General features: G+C 36.5%; 4 protein-coding genes across 4 annotated transcripts; 3 read left to right on the top strand and 1 right to left on the bottom strand.

Annotated features, from left to right (window-relative positions):
- Positions 1-71: 71 nt before the first annotated feature.
- LOC140802429 (DNA-directed RNA polymerase subunit 10-like protein) lies at positions 72-1,964 on the top strand. Its single transcript, XM_073157954.1, has 4 exons — positions 72-207; positions 340-398; positions 1,476-1,570; positions 1,667-1,964. The coding sequence occupies exons 1-4, from the start codon at positions 172-174 to the stop codon at positions 1,690-1,692; spliced, it is 216 nt and encodes a 71-aa protein (XP_073014055.1). The 5' UTR covers positions 72-171; the 3' UTR covers positions 1,693-1,964.
- A 660-nt stretch (positions 1,965-2,624) lies between these two features.
- LOC140802465 (RNA polymerase II transcriptional coactivator KIWI-like) lies at positions 2,625-4,929 on the top strand. Its single transcript, XM_073158011.1, has 4 exons — positions 2,625-2,959; positions 3,051-3,156; positions 4,008-4,030; positions 4,595-4,929. Exons 1-4 carry the CDS (start codon positions 2,828-2,830, stop codon positions 4,652-4,654), a joined length of 321 nt encoding a protein of 106 aa, XP_073014112.1. The 5' UTR covers positions 2,625-2,827; the 3' UTR covers positions 4,655-4,929.
- Positions 4,930-5,199: 270 nt separating this feature from the next.
- Positions 5,200-6,464, top strand: LOC140802464 (psbP domain-containing protein 2, chloroplastic-like). The gene is made up of 3 exons (XM_073158010.1): positions 5,200-5,679; positions 5,765-5,920; positions 6,066-6,464. Exons 1-3 carry the CDS (start codon positions 5,335-5,337, stop codon positions 6,318-6,320), a joined length of 756 nt encoding a protein of 251 aa, XP_073014111.1. The 5' UTR covers positions 5,200-5,334; the 3' UTR covers positions 6,321-6,464.
- Positions 6,465-11,770: 5,306 nt separating this feature from the next.
- On the bottom strand, positions 11,771-15,596 carry LOC140801633 (protein kinase STUNTED-like). Its single transcript, XM_073156837.1, has 11 exons — positions 15,219-15,596; positions 15,061-15,134; positions 14,842-14,963; positions 14,456-14,556; positions 13,812-14,357; positions 13,455-13,703; positions 13,201-13,367; positions 13,039-13,118; positions 12,798-12,945; positions 12,488-12,637; positions 11,771-12,404 (listed from the first exon to the last, which is right to left on the bottom strand). Exons 1-11 carry the CDS (start codon positions 15,475-15,477, stop codon positions 12,141-12,143), a joined length of 2,160 nt encoding a protein of 719 aa, XP_073012938.1. The 5' UTR covers positions 15,478-15,596; the 3' UTR covers positions 11,771-12,140.
- Positions 15,597-20,688: the final 5,092 nt, after the last annotated feature.

Raw genomic sequence — 20,688 nt, 5'->3', positions numbered from 1 at the left:
AAATTAATTGGGCATGAACTAAATCCGATTCGAGTCAAATGCGGGTTCGGTCTAAACCCTCTTCTATTCACTCCATAAATACGCCTCCAGAGCTCTCCTCTTCTGCTTCCCTTTGGACTACAATTTCTTTTTACACCTCGGAGATCGTCGTCGGCGGCGAAGGAAGAGAATATGATCATCCCAGTTCGCTGCTTCACCTGCGGAAAGGTGAGAGAACTTTTTGCTATTTCTCTTTGCTTCTTTATAGTGTTATTAATTCGATTCACCAGTGTTGATTTTGTTAGGGTTTTTCTTAGAGTTTAATCGATCTTCACTCGGGATGTTTGTTCTTAATCTCAGGTGATTGGAAACAAATGGGACACCTATCTCGACCTCTTGCAGGCCGATTACACGGAGGGGTAAGAGTCGTTTCCTCGATTATTTATCTATTATCTATTGGTATAAAGATTTATGCGTTCCTTTGTGTGCAGTAGATGATTTCCTTTTTATTTCCTTCGAATTCGTGTTCCCTTCAATCCGTTGCCTCTGATTCAACTGCCTAGAGAATTTGATGTCTATCAACTGCATTGGGATTAATTTGTTCTTTATTTGATTCACCTAGGGGGAATGCTAAAATTGTAATTTTTTATCCAAAATTGAGTTTTTATCTGGCAATAAATCGAGTTTTACCTTGTGCTTTATTAGTGATTTGCACAAGAAGTGGGAGGAATTTTCTTTACCTTGGTTTATTGGAATATCAATATCTGGCATTGTGGTATAGCCAAAAAGACTATTTTGCATAACAGCATAAATATGTGCGACAAACTTGATGTTTCTATAATTTTCTCAAAGACCAACACCTTAAATCTCAAAACCTGAATTAGGTATTGGTAACAATAATTTGGCTGAGTAAAAAATTATACGATTTATTACTTGTTGATCTGCTGTACATCATTTTATTTCGTCATCAGTACAAAAATACTTTCACTTGTATTTTGTCATGTCGCTTTTTGTTTGGCATTGCAATGTGCAATTGGTTGGTGAACAAAGATGATATAGCTAGCATAAGAGAGGATTAAGAGTGAGAAATAGTGTGGAAAGAAGGTGGACGATGGGAAGAAGAGGGAAAAACATGGAACAAGATTCCCAAACTATGTGTGGTTTGATTATTATGCATCCTTTTTCCTCTTCATCTATGGTTGGTGTAAATATTGCCAAAAACAACTGAATCATATCTCTCCCGACTACTTTTTCCCATCTTAATTTTGGTATTCTCTATCTCGTATATTTGAATAAAATCATCTCCATTGGACATGTCCGATCCATCTTAATGGATTCACATTATTTTCCCTCAGTGGGTTCTCCACCTTACTTGGCTCCAATACGATCATATCTTATACTCTGTTAATTCCATTGTTTTCTGTATATGTTAAGATCTGTAATTTGTTTTGTTTGATAATCACACTTTAAAAAACTTAATTATAATCTTTTTCCAGAGATGCCCTGGATGCATTGGGCCTGGTCCGCTATTGTTGCAGGCGAATGCTCATGACCCATGTTGACCTCATTGAGAAGCTGCTGAACTACAATAGTAAGCTCTTCTTGGTTATGGACTGTTTCTCTCATTTTTCTGATGTATTTTAATAAATCTTCCATTGCCTCACAATATTTACTTTTTCTTGGACAGCACTGGAGAAGACCGAGGCAAGCTAGCAAGTCAAGTGGATCGCATTGGGGTTGTGCCAGTACTAGTAGAATATCTGTTTGTACTACTTGTCTACCAGTAGAATGTCAGTTAACAATTTACTTGTTTATGGGTAACTTTTTTCATGTGGGTTTATGAACATGCGACAATTTGAATGTGTAATCAATTGTAACTTGTTTGTATTTTTGCTGGGTTTTCTTTCTGTGGCACAACCTGCATGGTTACTGATTCTTTGTGGACAAGATTTGCAGTGGAGCACTTGAAAGTTGAAACTGAAGAATTCTTTGTTCTGTTCTCAATAGTAAATCCAATCACTTGCTGGGCATGATGAACCAGTTTTGTAATGATATGGCAACTGGTAAGGGGCAGGTGAAAGGCTGTTTTGGCTTTGATTACTGACTGCAGAGAGGAAGAAGTTTAATATCAGTGGTTTTAATTCCTATTATAATGTTGTTATTTGATGATATCAGTATCTGTTAAATCTCAAAACTAGTTTATATTAGCAAAGACAGCAATCCTGGTGTCTTTTCCATACAACCTCAATGTAGATCTACCACTAGATTGGCAATTGTGATTTGAGAATATTTCAGTCTTTATTCAAATTTGCTATATATGTCTTTAAGATATCAGAAAATATGAAAGAATTATTGTAAAATAAGGATAAACTTCTCTGGATGCAATGAAATATTCAAAATATCTGTGTGGAGTAAGCTCAGTGTTCTTTATTGTGGTTTGCGCCTCCACTTTTTTATAACAGTTTAGAACAGATCTTAGTGACGTTTAATTTAGAGCAATTATTCAGCAATGTATTTAATTTGAAGCTTCTTTGCATATAGCGAGGGTTGATTTTGTTTAGTTTATATTAAAACTTTTGGACTCGCAAAGAATAAAGAAAAAATTGTGATTTTTCATAAAACACCCCGAGCAAGATATTTTCCATGATGCATCTAAAATGAAGGGGTGGAATTAAAAATAGTAAAAGGGCAAGTGCTGAGCTGAAATAAATCCCGACAAAAGCCCTTCCACTTCCCTCCACCCCCATCTCTCCTCGTAGTTCGCCGTTAACCGTGCTTGGACTCTCTCTTCTTTCTTTTTCTTCATCGATTCATCTTCTCAAAGAGAGAGGAAGAGAAGGAGAGAAATATGTGGAGGAAGGGGAAGAAGAGGAACGAAGACGACGACTTCGCCGGAGGCGACTCAGATGCAGCGCGTCCGTCGAAGAGGTTCGCCAAGGACTCCTCAGAAGACTCCGGCGATGGCATCGTCGTCTGTGAGGTTCCCCTCCTTTATCCTCTCCCGCCCTAAGCCCTATCCTAAACCCTAACCCTAGTTTTGGCGTGACGACGGTTTGGGTTTTCGCACACAGATATCGAAGAATAGGAGGGTAGCAGTGCGGAGCTGGCAGGGGAAGGTCGTGGTGGACATTAGAGAGTTTTACATCAAGGATGGAAAGCAACTTCCAGGAAAAAAAGGTCTCCTTTTAAATTTCTACTCGTTCTTTTTAACAACATGTTCCCGCATTTGATTTGGAATGGACTTAGATAAGTCGCTTATTTGATTGATGTGCACTTTTTAGGTCAATGCAGGGTAGAATAGATTGGTAATCCTTGAAATGCACTACTTTGATTAGAAAATGAATCTCTCTTGGTAAGGGATTAGCTTAGGGATTTAGAAGAGGAATTTTTTGGATCTCAAATGAGGAGTACAAGTAAATTCATGGGTATGTAATAGAATAGAGTGAAAAGTGAAAACCAAATTGGAGGGGAAATTAAGCAACGTAGATTGGAAAGAGATTACTTTGAAAAATTGACGGATCTCTTTGTATTTCTGTCTGTTCATTCATATATTCAAACATACATCTATGTTCCTCCTTATCACTTTTCTTGTTTCCAATTGATCTAAACTTAGAACAATCCTATCATCCAATTTAAGATTTTTATTTACACTTTTACTGCCTTAAATCCATTGGACATCACTTTTGCTGTCAGAGATCTAAAACTTCAAAAGAAATTGATTTTGCACCCATAAACCTTCAAAGGACTTGCTTAATAAAACTGCATTTACTTAGAGTAACATATGTAGTTCAGCAAATTTCAGGAGAAAAGTTATAAGGGATATAAAATATTTGAGGGTTCACATCAACACTGCTCGTAAAGTTATAGAATAGCATCTGGATATTTTACAGAAATAGTTATCCTGTTCTTTAAATTAGTTCAGGTATACTTTTATTTGCAGATTGCATGTTTTCTATTTCTCCTCTTTTGAGGAGGGATGGGAACGTTTCAGGAAAACTTTTGGTAACTTTGTTTTTCATTTCTTTCAGGCATATCACTTCCAATGGATCAGGTATGTGCATCTGGTACTGAATGTCCTTTTATATTCTTCTATAGGCTAATTGTAAATGGATGCTAGACCCTAAATGAATCTTCGGGTGTGAAACTGGAATTTAAGAAAGAACTTAGTTCTGTTGCTCTATTTGTTAGTGTCGGCTATATGCTAAGTTCCAGGTTAACGCCAATGAAACAAGCTGAAACTGATTGAAACCAGCCAAAGACACTAAAATTAGTCATTTTGGGTTTGTCTTGGCCTTTTGTGTGATGGATATCCAATCAGCCAGAACTTGAAACACAGGTAGGTGCATGAGAGATCTACAAGAGTCTTTAACTTTGATGGCACCATATATTGTAGATTGGTTATCCTCAAGGGCAACCTTGTTTCTGGATCCTAGTTCTATGATCATCTAAGACAGCCATATATCGTTATTCTTTAAAGAACTAATTTAAGATGCTTTCTATGAACATAATCATGTGTATAGTTGATCAGGATATAAAGATTTGTTTCTTAGCTAGCAGTAAACATCCCACAATCTTTTGGTAGGCAGTACAATCTAACAATTTCTTCTATGTGTAGTGGAAAATCTTGCGAGAGCATATTGAAGAAATTGACGAGGCAGTGAAGGAAAACACATGACTCCAAACTCCTGCAGAAGCTAAGCAAGCGAGAAGGATTTTGATCAGCTGCAGAGTGCTTTCTGAAAGCTCGGATGCTGCGACATTTTTGTCTGTTCTCGTGTTCTAGTGGATGAATACTCTGCTAATCATGTTTCTGTTTATAGCTACTTTGATGACTTTTGTAGCATTTGTAGATTTCTTTTAGTTTAGGCAACCAGATGGTAGAGTCTCCCCTCTGTTAATATTGCAAAGATGTTTCTCTACTTCAATGAAGCACTCTAAATGCTTGGTATATATATAGGTGCAAGCCCATGATGTTATGAATTTGCATGCATACCTGCATTTAAGTAATTTGCAGTTTGAATCATATCTTTTCCGGTATTTGCAAATTACTCCCGTCTTTCAGCAGAAAGTAAAAAGGAAACGATTTTTGAAAAAAAAAAGAAAATTTCACTGCTGTTGGATTTTTCAAGAAAAGCTAAGTATAGTGTTAGATTTGGTTAACTTACTATTTCATGTGATCATTTCAAAGGGTGTTTGTTAGTCTTACTATTAACTCAAGATGTGAGGTCTGATTTGCAAATCCCACAAATGTAGGGCGTCGTTTGCAAATTTCTAAAGGAAATCTCTCATCTGTCCCCGTATCTATTGTTATCCCTTCGTTCCCATGTCTGACTCTTTCCTCCACTCAACGTCAGAATGCCTCTCTCGCCGTCCACGGCCATTCTCACCAGCGGCGCCGCCATATCCCCCGTCATTCCCCTCATAATCCGCCGCCTCGATTCGCCCCAATCCATCCCATCTCTCGCTTCGGTCGATCAACCCGATCGCCTCCTCTCCCATTCTTCCACATCCAACCACGAGAAGCCTCGAATCACTAGGAGGGCCATCTCCTCCCTCCTTCTCTTCCCATTCTTGATTCCATCACCAGCCGCAACCGCAGCCGCAGCCGCCGGCGCCTCCTTATCCCTAGAAGTGGACTTGGAGCGGTACACGGACCAATCGGAGGGATTCACCCTTTTAAAGCCGGCATCTTGGCGCAAGGTAATGGTCGTCTAATTTCGGGGCTAATCCCGAGTCCTTGGTGGGGTTTGGGTGTGATGATGAGGTGAATTTGGTGGGAATGCAGGTGGAGAAGGCGGGTGCGACGGCGCTGTTCGAGGAAGAAGGCAAAGGGATCAACAACATCGGAATCGTGGTCAGTCCCGTCCGCCTTTCGTCGCTTCGGGATTTCGGTACGCCGGAGTTCGTGGCGGATAAGCTCATACAAGCAGAGAGACGAAAGGTGATTCTGCTGCTCTTTTTTAACATTGTGTGTGTGTGTGTGTGTGTGTGTGTGTATATAATGCAATCATTAGCGAGGATCCATGTCCGTTGCAAATTATGATTTGCATCATGTGAACAAGTATCTATGTTGGTGATGTTTGTAGGAGAGCACGAAGGATGCTAATGTATTGGGAGTTGCGGAGAGATGGTGTCAAAATGGTTTTCCAGTGTATGAGATTGAGTACAGAGTGGATAGCAGCAGAGGAGGGATGAAGAGGATCTTTTCTGCTGCATTCGTGGCTTCTAACAAGCTTTATCTTCTCAACATCGCTCACTCAGATCCTCCAGATGATCCCTTGGACAACCAAACTAGAGGGATTCTGGAACAAGTTCTTCATTCCTTTGATGTGGTGGTTTGATCTTATCTTGTCATTAATTAATTCCTCCAAAAAAAAATTGATCACTTGCTAGAAAAGTAAATGAGCAAGTTGATTTTTTTCTCTTTTTTTTGGTGCAAAAATTGCAAGTATATATGTCATTGTAAATGCAGGTGGCATGTTTCAGACTTTGAGCAAGTAAATAAGATTGAAAAAAATAATATATTTTTTTCAATCTTACTGGCCATCTAGCTGGGTCGGGTCGGGCCCGATCCACCGATCACTCAGCCCAACCCACTTTTTGCTATTTTTATATTTTTATATTAGTTTTTTTAAAATATTTATATTCCTTCATTTAAAAAAATAATATATTAAAAATCTCGATACGTAACTTAATTAAAATTGGAGCATATAATTCACATAGTTGATGCGTACATATTACATAAGCGATGCGTAACGTTTTTTTAGAAATCTCGATGCGTACCTTGGTTAAAGTTGAAGCGTACAATTTGCATAGGCTATGCGTACATATTACATAAATAATACGTGATGTTATTTTGAAATTTTAATACGTACTTTGGTTAAAATTGGAGCGTATAATTTATATAGACGATGCGTACATATTATATAAGTGATGCGTGATATTTTTTAGAAATCTAGATGCATACCTTGGATAAAATTAGAGCATACAATTTGCATAGGCGAAGCGTATATTACATAAACAATGCAAGATATTTTTTTTAAAATCTCAATGCGTACTTTAGATAAAATTGGAGCATATAATTTGCATAGGCGATACGTATATATTACATAAGCGATGTGTGACGTTTTTTTAGAATTCTTGATGCATACCTTGGATAAAATTAGAGCGTACAATTTGAATTTGCATAGACGATGTGTACATATTACATAAGCAATGCGTAATGTTTTTCTGAAAATCTCGATGCATACATTGGTTAAAATTAGAGCGTATATTTCGCATAGACGATGCATACATATTACATAGGCGATATGTGGTAGTTTTAGGAAATCTCGATGCGTACCTTAGTTAAAATTGGAGCATATAATTTGTATAGGCAATGCGCACATATTATATAGGCAATGCGTACATATTGCGTAGGCAATGCATGACATTTTTGGAAAATATCAATGCATATCCTATTTAAAATTGGAGCATACATTTTGCGCATGCGATGTGTACAAATTACACGGCGATGCATGAAGTTTTTCATTTTTTAGTAAAAAACTAAGGGTGAAGTTTTGCTACTTGCTTTAGTTAAAATTTCTGCCCATGTTTTGTATACTGTTTGAAAATACTTTACATAGGTGATGTGCATAATTTTTTACTATATTTAATAATATGATTGTTAGATCCTAAAATATATGCAATCTTTCATTATCCCTTTATCTTCTTTGGAGAAGAAGGCTAATGATGATATTTTTATCTTAAATTTTATTTCGTTAATATTTAGCCTTTATATACAGCTATATATTTTAATACCTGAAATATTTTTATCGTCAGTCTACATAAGTGATGGACAAGACTTTTTTTATCCTTATAAATACGTACCTTGCCTAATTTTGATGCACACATTTTATATAGGTAATATACATAATTTACATAGGTAATGCGTAAAACTTTTTCACTATTATAAATGTGTACTTTGCTTGATATTAAAGTGCACATTTTGTATAAGCAGTGCACAGAATTTACATAGGTGATACGTAAGACTTTTATACTAATTTTAATCAGAGACATATTTGCAAAATTAGAGTAGTAAAAAATATTGTTAAAATGATATATAAATATTGAGAACATTGTTTGAGCAAGATAAAATAGTTACTAAAATATTAACTTAATTCAGAATACTTCAATCACTCAAGAACAAAATGAGGAAGATGAATAGTAAACAAGATGAGAGAGATATTGAATGAAGGAACTATCTTCTAGAATTATCAAATGAGATTATTTTAGAGAAGAAAGAGTATTTAACTTATTATTTATGAAAATAGAAGATGAAGAAGAATGAGAGAAAGAAAGTGGCAGAAAATAAATAGAAAAAAGTAGAACGGATTAATAAATATTTAATACATGTTATATTAATCATTTCAGGCTTAATAAATAAGTAGAACGGATTGAATAGATCAACTTAAGCTGACATGCTCAAGTCATCCCTTAATCAACCCTATGTATATCCCATGTCTCGTCCTCCTTTTCTTTAACTTCCTCTTTCCTCAGTTGTTTGTGGGCCAGACTTTGGTCCGAAGGCATCACCATGAAAGCCCAGTCGAACATGAACCTGGTCTATATTACATGGTAAGCTTTGGCGCGGGCCGAGGTGTGCGTCCAGCTACTCTGTGGGTGAGTAGAAATCGTTACAGATTTGCTGAGCTCTGCGAGTGGTGGAGAACGCCTCGTGACCACCTCCCCTCCCACTCACTCTCTTGACAAGGAACAAGCAGCGGAGCAAAAGAATAAATAGCAAGGAGATTTAGAGGAGAAGAAGAAGAAGAAGAGATGGCAGCGTCGTTGCTGTCGGTGGGCAACATTACCATTAACAAGCTGCCTTCCTCCCTCTTAGCGGATGGCACCGGCACCGGCACCGGCACGACGAGGAGGCTGAGCTGCTTCTGCTCTTGTATTAACCCCGCACCGGCTCTGCTCGCAGCCGCGGTCATCTTCTCGTCGCCGGCTCCTCAGTCGCCGGATACATTCTCCAACGTGCCTCCGACGCTTTCCGTTGGGAGTTCCACCACCGTGGAAACCTCTCGACTAGGCGACGAGTTATAACTAAAGCTCCGAAAAAAATATTAACTCTGCGCAGGAGATGATAGTGGCAAGCAAGCGAGGATACAGCGGCCGAGGTCGAGGAAGGCGGAGGCCTGCACCGGCAAGTGCGTCGGAACCTGCATACGAGGCGGCGCCGGCTCACCAGGTGAAGGGCCTTTCAATGTCCGGAGGTACTTCTTTCTGCATCCCCTTAAATTTCTCGATTACCTCATTCTTTTTTCACCTACTCAAGTGAAGGTAGGGAAGCCGCCAGAGGGTTTGGATGTCTCTAATTCTATGCAAATGGAACAATTAATGACAAAATTAAATAACAAAAAAATTTATGTAACATACTCAGTGCACACGAGGCTGGCCGAGCTTTTTGGGCCAATTAAGCTTAAGTATTTATTTATGACCCGACTCACCATTTACTCAGGCTGGGCTGGGCTAGAATAGTCTAGCCCCTTACTGGCCATCGACTCGTGAGAGATCAGGCTAGCTGAGTCGGGCCGGGCCCGATCCACCGATCACTCAGCCCAACCCACCTTTTAGCTATTTATATATATTTTTTGTTAGTTTATTTTAAAAAAAAAATATTTCTATACCTTCATTTAAAAAAATAATATATTAAAATTTTTTAAAGGTGTGCTTAAAAAAATTTAAAACTTCACAATGCTAAAATTTCGTTAGTTTTCATTATAGCGTAAGGACGAGCTATTGTAGCAGACGAGCGACCCTAGTTGCAGGCCAAACAGGCGGGCTTTCGGACCGGGCGAGCAAAGGGCTGGCTCGTGCCGCCCATAGGTAGTTCGGTTTTGGGCCAGGCTGGGCTCAAACCGGATACGCGCTAGGCTTAGCCCGGTCCAAACCGTGCCGGGTCGGGCCTGGCATGGGTGGGCTGGGCCTTTTTTCAGGTCTAGGTGTGCACCGCACGTTCATCAAGGCTGCTCAGCCATCGGACGGCTGTGGATAAATATATCTTTATGCACGAAACGAAGCTACGATTAACTTTCTTCCGCTCTTTCTTTTTAGTCCTTTCCACTCCACTCCGTCTCTTATTCCTCCTCCACCCTTTGCAAATTCTCGTCTGGCCCTCGAGTCAAATCTTTCCATAAATCGGTTTATATCCTACCTTATCATTTTTTTTCTCAAAAAATTAACTACTTTTTATTAAGAAAATATCTATTTAATACATTGGGCTTAATTTTAACTCATCTTCCTTAACATATAAGATATTCTTAAAATTCCTTAATTATCCTCATGAATGCCGATAATAATAACCTTATTTGTTAGCTTTATTCTGACAATCATAATTTTTTTTTCAATTCTTCCTAATAATTTAAATGTTCTTCAATTTGAAACTATTCATATACACTTGCGTATTCAAATTGTTATTTAAATTAGGATATGTTGATCATTTGAGAAGTACTGTGGTTTCTTAATTTATGATATGATTACATCCGGATGCTATGTTTATTGAATTGTTTTCTTTTATAAATTGAAAGGGATAATTTTTTATGACGTAGGGGCTGTTTGAAATTTTCCCTAATTAATTTAACTCACTAATACGGCAACTATGAATAATATTATTTCAACAATATATTATAATGGAATAATTATATTTAGCATTCTAAACTATGTCTTCTAAACTTTCTTATTATCATCTCTGAATTAATATATATATATATATATATACCTACATAAAATTGGAATTAATATGATAAGAAAAAGTTAACTATATGACTCTGAACTAAGAATTTAAAAAAAAAAGATAGTTGGAGGATATATAGAGAGAGAAAATAGTGATAATTGTGCGGGCTAAGTATAATTAACCTTATTATTTTTTTAATAAATACTAAGCATATTCCCATGCTTTTAACTGGATTTTAAGAAACAAAATAAGGTAGAATTTCATACATTACAAATCGTGGTCAGGCTTATATGAAGTCTCCTTTTGAATTCTATGGTGATCTCTGCAAAGATAAATGTGAGATCTCCAAAGTAGTTTAAGGTGAATCTCTCTGTTGCATAACTGGAAACTCCTCTTTTTGCTTCCTCTTTGCTAGAATCTACTGAAACCCCTGGTTGTAATACTGCTGCTCTTTTTCTATGTTGGGAGACAGTCTATAATGCAATTATTAACTATTCCAATTGCATCATATTAACATGTTTCTTTATTATTTAGGAAAGCACTAAGGATGCTAAAAGAGGAATTCTATTCAATTATAATTCTTATGACCATAATTTCATGAAGTTGATTCAAGTTTACCATTTTGTTTGAGGGCTAATTATACTTAATTCTCCTAAACTATTACTCATTTAACATAGACCCATGTATTTCTCTTCTTTTCTTCTCCTTTTGACATTTTGACACTCTCAATGATCCATCTTACCCCTAATTTTTATTTGTTTTCTCTAAAATAAGAGTAAGAGTTGTAGAATTGGGGGAATTTAGGTGTAGTTCTTCCTTTGTGTAATAACCTATAGAAGTTTTAAAGAAAAGGTACTCATGAAGAGAAATGTCTGCATTACTGTTTAGGATGATCATGCTTTCCATCAGTTGGACTTTATGAGACCTTGGGCTGAAGTACATCCAACTAAGTAGAGTTGAGAATAATAAGATGATAGAGAAAAAAAAAAAGATGAAAAAGGATTTGCTACTAATGACCGAAAAAAAGGATTTGCTCAAATAACTGCACATTGTATAGTTTTCACATCATCATCCTTTGAAATGTTCAAATTACTCTTTATAAAATCATCTAGATAAATCTTGCATTGTGAGCAAATGTTTCAGTACACAAGGATTAGAAGGTGAGCTTTACACCTTACATTAGAATATATAAATTGTCACAATTTGCCACAGCTATTAATCATTCCATCAATTCCCTCTATTATTTTCCAACCTTTGGTTAGGTAGAGAGGGAGGAAATGATTCTTGAAAGAAAACAAATTAACTGTACAACATCATAGAGGCCTGGAGGAGGGCTCAATATACCACATCTCATCCTAGATCTTTCCCTATAACAAACAAACAGTTGGCATACTAGATTGGAAGTAGATTGAAATTTGCTCTTCATACACAAATTAAACTATCAATAGAAGCTTGATGAACGGCTCCATCTTCCTTGCAGATAATCCTCCAGTGAAGTGTTTGCCCTGATAAAGTCTGGGTGCTCTGCGCTGCTGGGTGAGAGCGAGTCATTGTCGATGTCAAGCAATGCGAGGTTTATGTAGGACTGGAGTTTATTGTCTGAGAATGAGGCTTCGTCATCTGTGCTGTCACACTCATTTGATGTACTAATTTGCGACCTTGCCCACGTGAGCATACCGTCGTCTCCTTTGAGTAGTTTCAGAACCTACAGGAACAATCAGAGTTCATATCAGTTGACATAATGATTGACAAAATACATGGGAAGGACAATTGGAAATGAGATCTTACAAGTGACATCTGAGGCCGAGAAGTAGGTGCTCGTCTGATGCAGAGGGAAGCAGCTAGAGTCATCCTCTCAAATTGATCAGCATCGTATTCAGTACCCAAACAAGGATCAATTAGTTGTGCAACTTTTCCACCTTGTAAGATGGAATTTGCCTGTGATCACAAGGAAAAATATCAGTTGCTGTTGTAAGTATAAAGTTAGCTACAAACAGGAAGATATTTCTCTTTGAAGGAAACATACGATTTTGAATCAATCCACAAGGAGTCTAACTAAAAGTACAAGCGTTGTTATAAAAACTGCAATATTACTCACCCACATAACTATGCTCTCCTGACTCTTTGAGCACCCAGTGCTGATAGGCTTTCTTCCGGAAATGAGCTCAAGCAGAACGACTCCGAAAGCGTAAACATCAATCTTCTCGTCAACCTTGCCATACATGAAACATTCTGGTGCCAAATAACTGCCATGGAAATATTCTTACGTCAATACCATGGTACATTAACTTAGCTAATGATGATTTAGCAAGTTGAAAAGGATAGGCTGTCTCTCTAACCCGAATGTCCCTGCGACATCGTTGCATGTGGCGTATGATGCAGAAGCTGATGCCCACAGAGCTAGGCCAAAATCAGACAACTGAATCAAGAAACGAAGAGAACGTTAGCAACTTATGAGCAAAATACAGTTATAAGATTCTGACAGAGTAATGGACAGTTACCTTTGGCTCGAAATCATCAGATAAGAGAATGTTAGAGGATTTAACATCTCGATGGATCACAGGTTGATTATTGCCACTGCCATGCAGATAGTCAAGCGCTTGAGCAATACCTACTGCAACCTTATGTCTTTTGGCCCAGCTGAAAGCAATCTTATCCTCTTTGGCACCTGAAGTTAAAGTCATGGATAAGGAATAATTCAGGGGCAAGGCAAAGGGGAAAGAGATGAATATTGAGTTCAATTTCTTAGATATACCATGTAATGTTTCTTCTAAGCTCCCTTTCGGTAAGTACTCGTATACCAACATGAGACAATCGTTCTCATAACAAAAGCCGATTAGAGAGATGATGTTCTTATTGTGCAATGAGCTGACGATCTCAATTTCTGAGACAAAGTCTTTCAAAATCTCGTCAGATGGCTTCAAAATCTTAACTGCTAATTCTTTGTTGTTCGAAGTTTGACCCTTATACACACTGCCATTGCCTCCTTTTCCAATCATCTTCTCTGGAGTAAATAATAAAATTTGATAAGAGCAAAAACTCTAGAAAATACCAAACATAAGAAAACTTCACAGTAAAATAGTTTATCAAAGAGGAAAACTTTCTAACACACCAGATGAAAAATTGGTTGTCATATGTGCGAGTTCTTTGTAGCTGAAAACAGTGCAAGTAGATGAATATTTCTCTATAATTGATTTCAAATCCAGAGGAATTTCCTTTTCAACTCCTCGAATTGCAAGCAATGTGTCAGATGAATTGGCTCCAATAGGAATTATGCTAGTCGTAGTGGCCTTTTGATTTGCATGAACAGCCAATACAGCAGTATACCGGCTAGGAAGCCGCATTGCCCATTGAAGACCAGAGATATCAGAATTCTCCAAAGGAGAAGCTTTGCCGTCCTTTAAGAACTTCCATCGAAGAAGAGGCCATCCAGATGCAACATCCGCCAATTCTGAAATTGTGAGAGGGGGGCAGCCTGTAGTAGACACCTCAGTGGTCCTTGACTCAATAGTTGGAATCTCTAATTTCGCTGTCACAGTAGAACAAACTGAACAATTCTGTTGCATTGAATCACTGCTCTGCCGTTCTTGATCTCTGATCGCCGACCTGTCTACTTCAGCATCGACAAGCTTGTGCTGACTCCTGGAGGCATGATGACCTGCATATTTATTCACAAATTAATATAACAGAGCATAGGTCAAAGAAATAAATCAAAATCTCAGAGAAACCAAATTAAGAATTTTGTGGGCTACATACCGCCTCTCTCGAAAACAAGCTTGCCGTTGCTCATGGCAAGAACAGAGCAATCCTGAGGCAATTTCTTGGCACAATACTTTGCGATGGCCGTAGAGGAAGAACTGATACAGACAATACATTATGATAAAAAATAAAAAATAAAAAATCCCAAGAACCACAAATTAACGTAGACAAAGAAATTTACCCTACTGAAGACTCACAATTTTACAAGGGCTACTTCTTAAGCTACCCTTCTCGGGGAGTCTCGAGGAGTAAACTAAGATTTTTTTTTGGGGGAGGGGGGCTATTATCAGTTTCAGCTACTAAATAATAAGGAAGCGAAAGAGTATTCCTTCTTGCTTAAAGCAAACTCTGCAACAGAGTATGGTTTCGTTTAGATAACTTACCCAAGATGATGGCTTTTCTTGGAAACCCCCACGATGAGCTTCCCAGCGTTGGAAGAAATCGCTTGTTGCACCAAAGATTTACGAATCGACGATCCACTGCAAACCTTTAACTTCAAATCGATCTAAACAAAAATACAATAAAATACACAAATTCAGATCAGTTATAACCCCAGTAAGAATTCAAGAAAAAGATCCAGACTTCCGGATACAATAAATCACCTGCTTGAGATTGCAGAATCCACTATACGCGGAAAGAACTGAAAGCAACGAATCTGCCGCTCTTCCACTCCAATCTGGAACAAAATTACTCCTCGATTAGAACAAACGCATCAATAACTACAATAAGTTAATGTCATCTGAAAGCCAAGGTAAGTTACCGGAACTGGAGCAAGAGCTAAAAGACGACAAGGGGACGACGTGGACAACGAGTACGCGATCGCCGGGATTAGCGACCTTGACGAGGGCGCAGGTGAGGAGCTCCCGGCTCGCGGTGTCGAGCTTTATCCCGACCAACACCGTCTTATTCCGCTCCTTATTCTTGTACTCCTCCACTTCTCCTATCCTTATTCCGTCGTCATCGGAGGCGACGACGGAGCTATTCCTCGACTTCTTATTCGACTTGCCTATCCTCCTCATCTTCGCGTTCGCGGCTCTCTCGCTTTGGATTGGGGAAGGAGCTCTCTCGGGAATAGGAATAAGTTTGCTTCTCTGGGTGAGATTTGGGGAAGTTTTTTATACTTGGTACTACTGTGGGAAAGAGCTCTCTCGGGAAATGGGAAATAAGTTTGCTCCCCAAGCGGCTCTAAATAGATTCCAAAATTAATTAATTTAATCTTAATTCTCTTATTATACTTCCTTCCTAAAATAAGTTTAATACTAATATAGTCATGCTAATTTTTAATACTAATATAAGCACAGGAGGATATGAGACGAGAAAATATGATTGAAGTGATAGTTAAATAGTACTGTCTTTTTAAAAATAAAATAATAATTAATAAATATAAATAATATTAGATAGAGAAAAAAAAAACTAGATATTAGTAATTTTTTTGTATAAAGTCCCCAGTTATCTAAATGTAGAACTAGAGGTAAAAAATTTAGCATATAAAAAATAATTAAAAACTCTTTTTTAGATGGGTTTCTCTGCCTCTCACTCTCTCTTTTCTGCTTTCAGAGAGTGAGAGAGATCACCTGAGAAACTGGCAACTCAAACCTTACCAATAAATGAAACAAGGGCACAAACTCTCATGAACTAGTCTACTTCCACTTTCCCATCATCCAATAGTAACTTTCTGTTGGCTTTATTCTCTCCTTCCTTCTCCTCTCCATTGCTTGTGTATTTAGCTTCGGATTTATTTTAGAGAAATATATCTTATTTATAGGCTAATTTATATCTCACGAACTAGTCTACCTCCATTTCTATTACCTTTAAATACTTATAAAATATGCTTATTTTTCATGAGAACATATCTTATTTTATTAAATTCTTCAATGGAAGAAAAACTTATATTCTATAGAAAATTAGAAAAAATTACACATAGGCCCTCCACTTTAACTATGTAAAAGTTTAATCTTATTTTAAAGAAATGAAATTAATCTTTAAAAAAAAAAATAGAGTGGCGCGAAAACCGTCTTCCCGCCAACTAGAAATCGAAGTCGGGGCCCCACCGACTCCGAGGCTTTCGCACCCACCTCCGTACTCCACTCGTTTGTCCACGTGAGGGCGGGGCCCACGGAAGGAGTCCCATCCTCCCATGTGACTCCTTCCTTAGACGATTCCGCTCCCCCGGCGTGGAGGAGAAGGGGAGGGGAATGGGAGGCACGAAGCAAACCACGTTCCACGCCACGTAATTATTATTCCAAATTAAATATTACAGTACATGATATATATATATATATATATATATATATAAACCCTTATAACATTATATATATCTATATGAAATTATAAAGTTATTCTAGAAAAAAATAGTATAATAATTATAAAGTTATTCCTAATTGTTATTTCAAACGCACGCACGCACCGATTTCGTGGTTCGTTTAATTTTGGGTCTGGTCGGTTAGTTGGGTGGTTGGTTACGTTTGCCATGCCTCCAATTTACTCATGCATCACATGCAACGATGCTTACGTGTACTTAGTTTGCTCTCATTAGTATAGTGCGTTTCATTTTGATTATAGGATTAAATAAGAGCGGATAACATATTTATTAGAATTATTAATTTTATATTATAATTTTAATCTACTGTTTAGTTTATATAGGAGTATAAACGGGATAACTAAACAAAATTACATTATTAATTATCTTAAACTTAAATTATATTCATAATTTATAAAAATCTAATCACGTTCAATTTCAAATAACCAGAATTATAAGATTGTTAGTTTTATTTTTATTATTATTTATATAAGGGCAATATTATAATAATGTCATTATTACTTCTAATCTCATTTATTAGTTTCATATCAAACATGAGATTATATGAAATGGATGTAGTACCATATATACACGTCAATGCATTAATCGTTTTGATTATGTGTTTTCTAATCATGTAGTACTCTTTGTATTCGATTTCAGGTGCTATATCATGGGTAGATTTTCTATAATCCACACATATTCTGTAATAATAAAAAATATATATATATATAATTTACACATACACATTAGAATTTATTGTTCTAAATTAAAAAATTAAATACAATTAAATTATAGATCTCCCTCCAATCAATACTCTTAACAGCTTATCTCCTTAAAAAGCATATTATTATAAGTCTTATGTTAATTATTCTGCAAAGTGTATTATAGCCTAATAAATAAGGAGGAAATTCTTAATTAATATCCTCAATTCTTCTCAAAAAAGAAACCCCATTTAAATCAATTGATATGACTTGCAACTTTTTTAATCAGAGAATAATTGTTTCTAAAATTACCTATTGCAATGTCTAGATTAGTTAATGACTCAATGTTTGATTTGTAGACAGTGGTGTATTTTTACATATATATGTATGTAGACATCATCATGCATGTCACATGAGGGCATGTTAAGTGTTAGGTGAGAGAGATAAATATATTAAACCACTTCAATATCTATAGCTAAACTAGTTAGATATGGGCAGGCTTGTTCTATTTAATAAGTGAGATACACACAAAGCCAACATGGACATCTAAACTTAGAAGAATATATATAAACTAATATTTTCATGTACCCACTTCAAACCACATGCAATTTTGTCACTTTCTACTATTCTTTTTTCTATTCATACTAGTCTTCTTGTCTCCCATATAAACTTGGCAGGATGACACAGTAGTTATATAATTGAGAGAGAGAGAGAGTGGCAGTTCATGGTTCATGCATGTTTTAATGGCTGCATCATTTTAAGTTGTAGTGTCTGCTAATTTTTTTTTATAAAGGAAACGATTATATTAAGATACTAATTGGGAGCAATCAGAGATCAAAATTTGAACAAGTTCTGAAAAAAATCTCCTATCCCAAGTACACCTGAAGCCGAGTCTTCTTCCCTTTTTTGCAAGCCAATCAACAACAAGATTATCTTGACGAGTTATATGAGTAACTTTACAACTGTTAAAATTGCTAGTTAGATTTTTAATATCATTGATTATAGAGGCAATTGACTAATGCGAACGGTTGAGTCAGACTCAAGGCAAACCTTGGAGTAACCTTTTTTGACCGAGGAGAGTAGAGCTTTCTTTAGCGTCATGGTTTCAGCGATGAGTGCCGACTTGTAGTGTCTGCTAATTAAGATGTACAAGATTTAGTGGTTGTAGAAATAATAATAATAATAATAATTTTTTTTACCTTCTAAACTATTATTATTTTTCTATCAATGTCTAATAACCTATGGGGGCACACCAATAGTTACACAACACCTTTCTTTTATCTATTCAAAAAAATAATAATTTACCTAAAAATAGAATATCCCAGACTTTGAAATTTAACTTTGATTTACCAATGCATTCGAACCACAAGCATTCCATACCACTGGGTGGAAAATATTCAATGCACATTGAAATGAACTTTGGACAGAAGTTGTTTGAATGCATTGTTCATCGATACTATTCATCAATTTCAACACTTTGACATTTTTAACTTTTGTTATATATGACTTTTATCGAACACTGTTTGCCCATGATTATGATTCTTGATTAGTCTTAAAGGTGGATTATTTTAGAGTAACTAAGAGCAAATTAATCTCTAATCGATGAGGGTTTTTTATATGATAAGTCCTTAATTGTATATTAAAAAAGTAGAGTGGGATTCTACGATGGCTGATTTTTTCGAGTCTAATTTAAAGATACCGTCGAATATGGATCAACATACCAATCACATGTATTTAATGATTCTTATTATGCTTGGGAGGTTATATATAGAGTTGTAACTGGTAGAATTCGTACATGATTTATACATTAATGTGAACAAGATGATGCCCGAATGACATTTATACGATCAATTTGTATCAAATCCTAACCTAAAAAGAGATATATAATATGATATAATATAATATTAATGAAATTTGGTGGATAACATGTACTGATTAAGAACATAATTGGGTAGATGAGGAGTCAAAAGTACATATCACAACCATGACTATGTCATTCTATAAATAATGCACTATTAAAAGGATGTTTTGCTTCATATAATCCAACTATGTTATTAAGAATCCAAGGTTAAAGTACTTTTAGAGTCCGCATCCATCTTGGAGCCCTTGTGATCAAGGCTTTTTGGAAGGAGAAATTTGTGCACTTTTAACTTATTAATGGGGAGATAGGAATTTTTGGTTCTATTATTCCTAACTTCATAGGATGGACCAAATCATTGCTGCGTGAACAAAAAAAAGAAGAAGAAAAATTCACATATGATAAGAGCATTTACTTTCTATAAACCATGAATCATATTTATGCAGTTTTTTTGTTGTTGTGAAGTTCATGATTCCATTTTTGGACTAAAATTCAACATTTTGGACTCATAAAAATGCCAAACAAGACATGGGAGCCGCCGGCTCCCAACTAGGTTAAAATCAATACCGGTAGCTCCTTCACTTTGATGGATCTTGAGGTGTTGGTTACATTATGAGGGCATCTAAAGACGGTTTCTTATGTGTAGAAATGAGAGCAGATGAAGTATACTCAGCCTTTATGTGGCGATAGTAACGGTTCGTATGACTTTAGAAGAAATAGTTAAGTGGGGTGTGAAGAAGATTAGTATGGATTCAATTGAAAATACTCACATTGGAGGACCGAGAACCTAGTGAAGGATTGTAGAATTATGAGCTAATGCTTTGATGACATTCACGCATATTTTTTGTGAAGCTAACAAAGCGGCGGACTTCATAGCAAATCTCGCCCGTAGTCCTCTATGAGATGCCTCGAGAGTTTAGTACACTTTTAAGTTTGGTACCTTTGGTGTGTTTTTTCACAAGGGGCATGCAACTAGCTGACTTTAGCTTCGTTTAATAATAATAATAATAATAATAATACTAATAAAAGCTAAACAAGATGATGATGTTATGTATGTGCATTTAATCTAGGTACTCTTGTCAATCTCATTAACTGAATCAAAAGTGAAAGATTTGTTTATGTAGGTTGAGGTTTTCCATCAACCTAACCTTCCCCTATCTCAGATGTTTTTATTGCTCAACAACCCCATCTACCTCTTGATGCCTCTCACCTTTTCAATATTTCTCCATTAATGATGGAGAGTCCATTAGAGGTGCATGCCTCTACTATTGTCATCAAAGTTATGGCTTCTAAGAGATTAGATCACCATGTGACATGGGCTACCATTAGAGACCACCATATCTTTAAGAGTTAATTATATTATCTAAATCAT

Source organism: Typha latifolia, chromosome 15 (assembly GCF_019914945.1).
Source record: "Typha latifolia isolate L0001 chromosome 15, TyphaL0001v2, whole genome shotgun sequence".
In the NCBI taxonomy this organism is placed as follows: Eukaryota; Viridiplantae; Streptophyta; class Magnoliopsida; order Poales; family Typhaceae; genus Typha; species Typha latifolia.
This window is presented reverse-complemented; position numbering and strand designations above follow the sequence as displayed.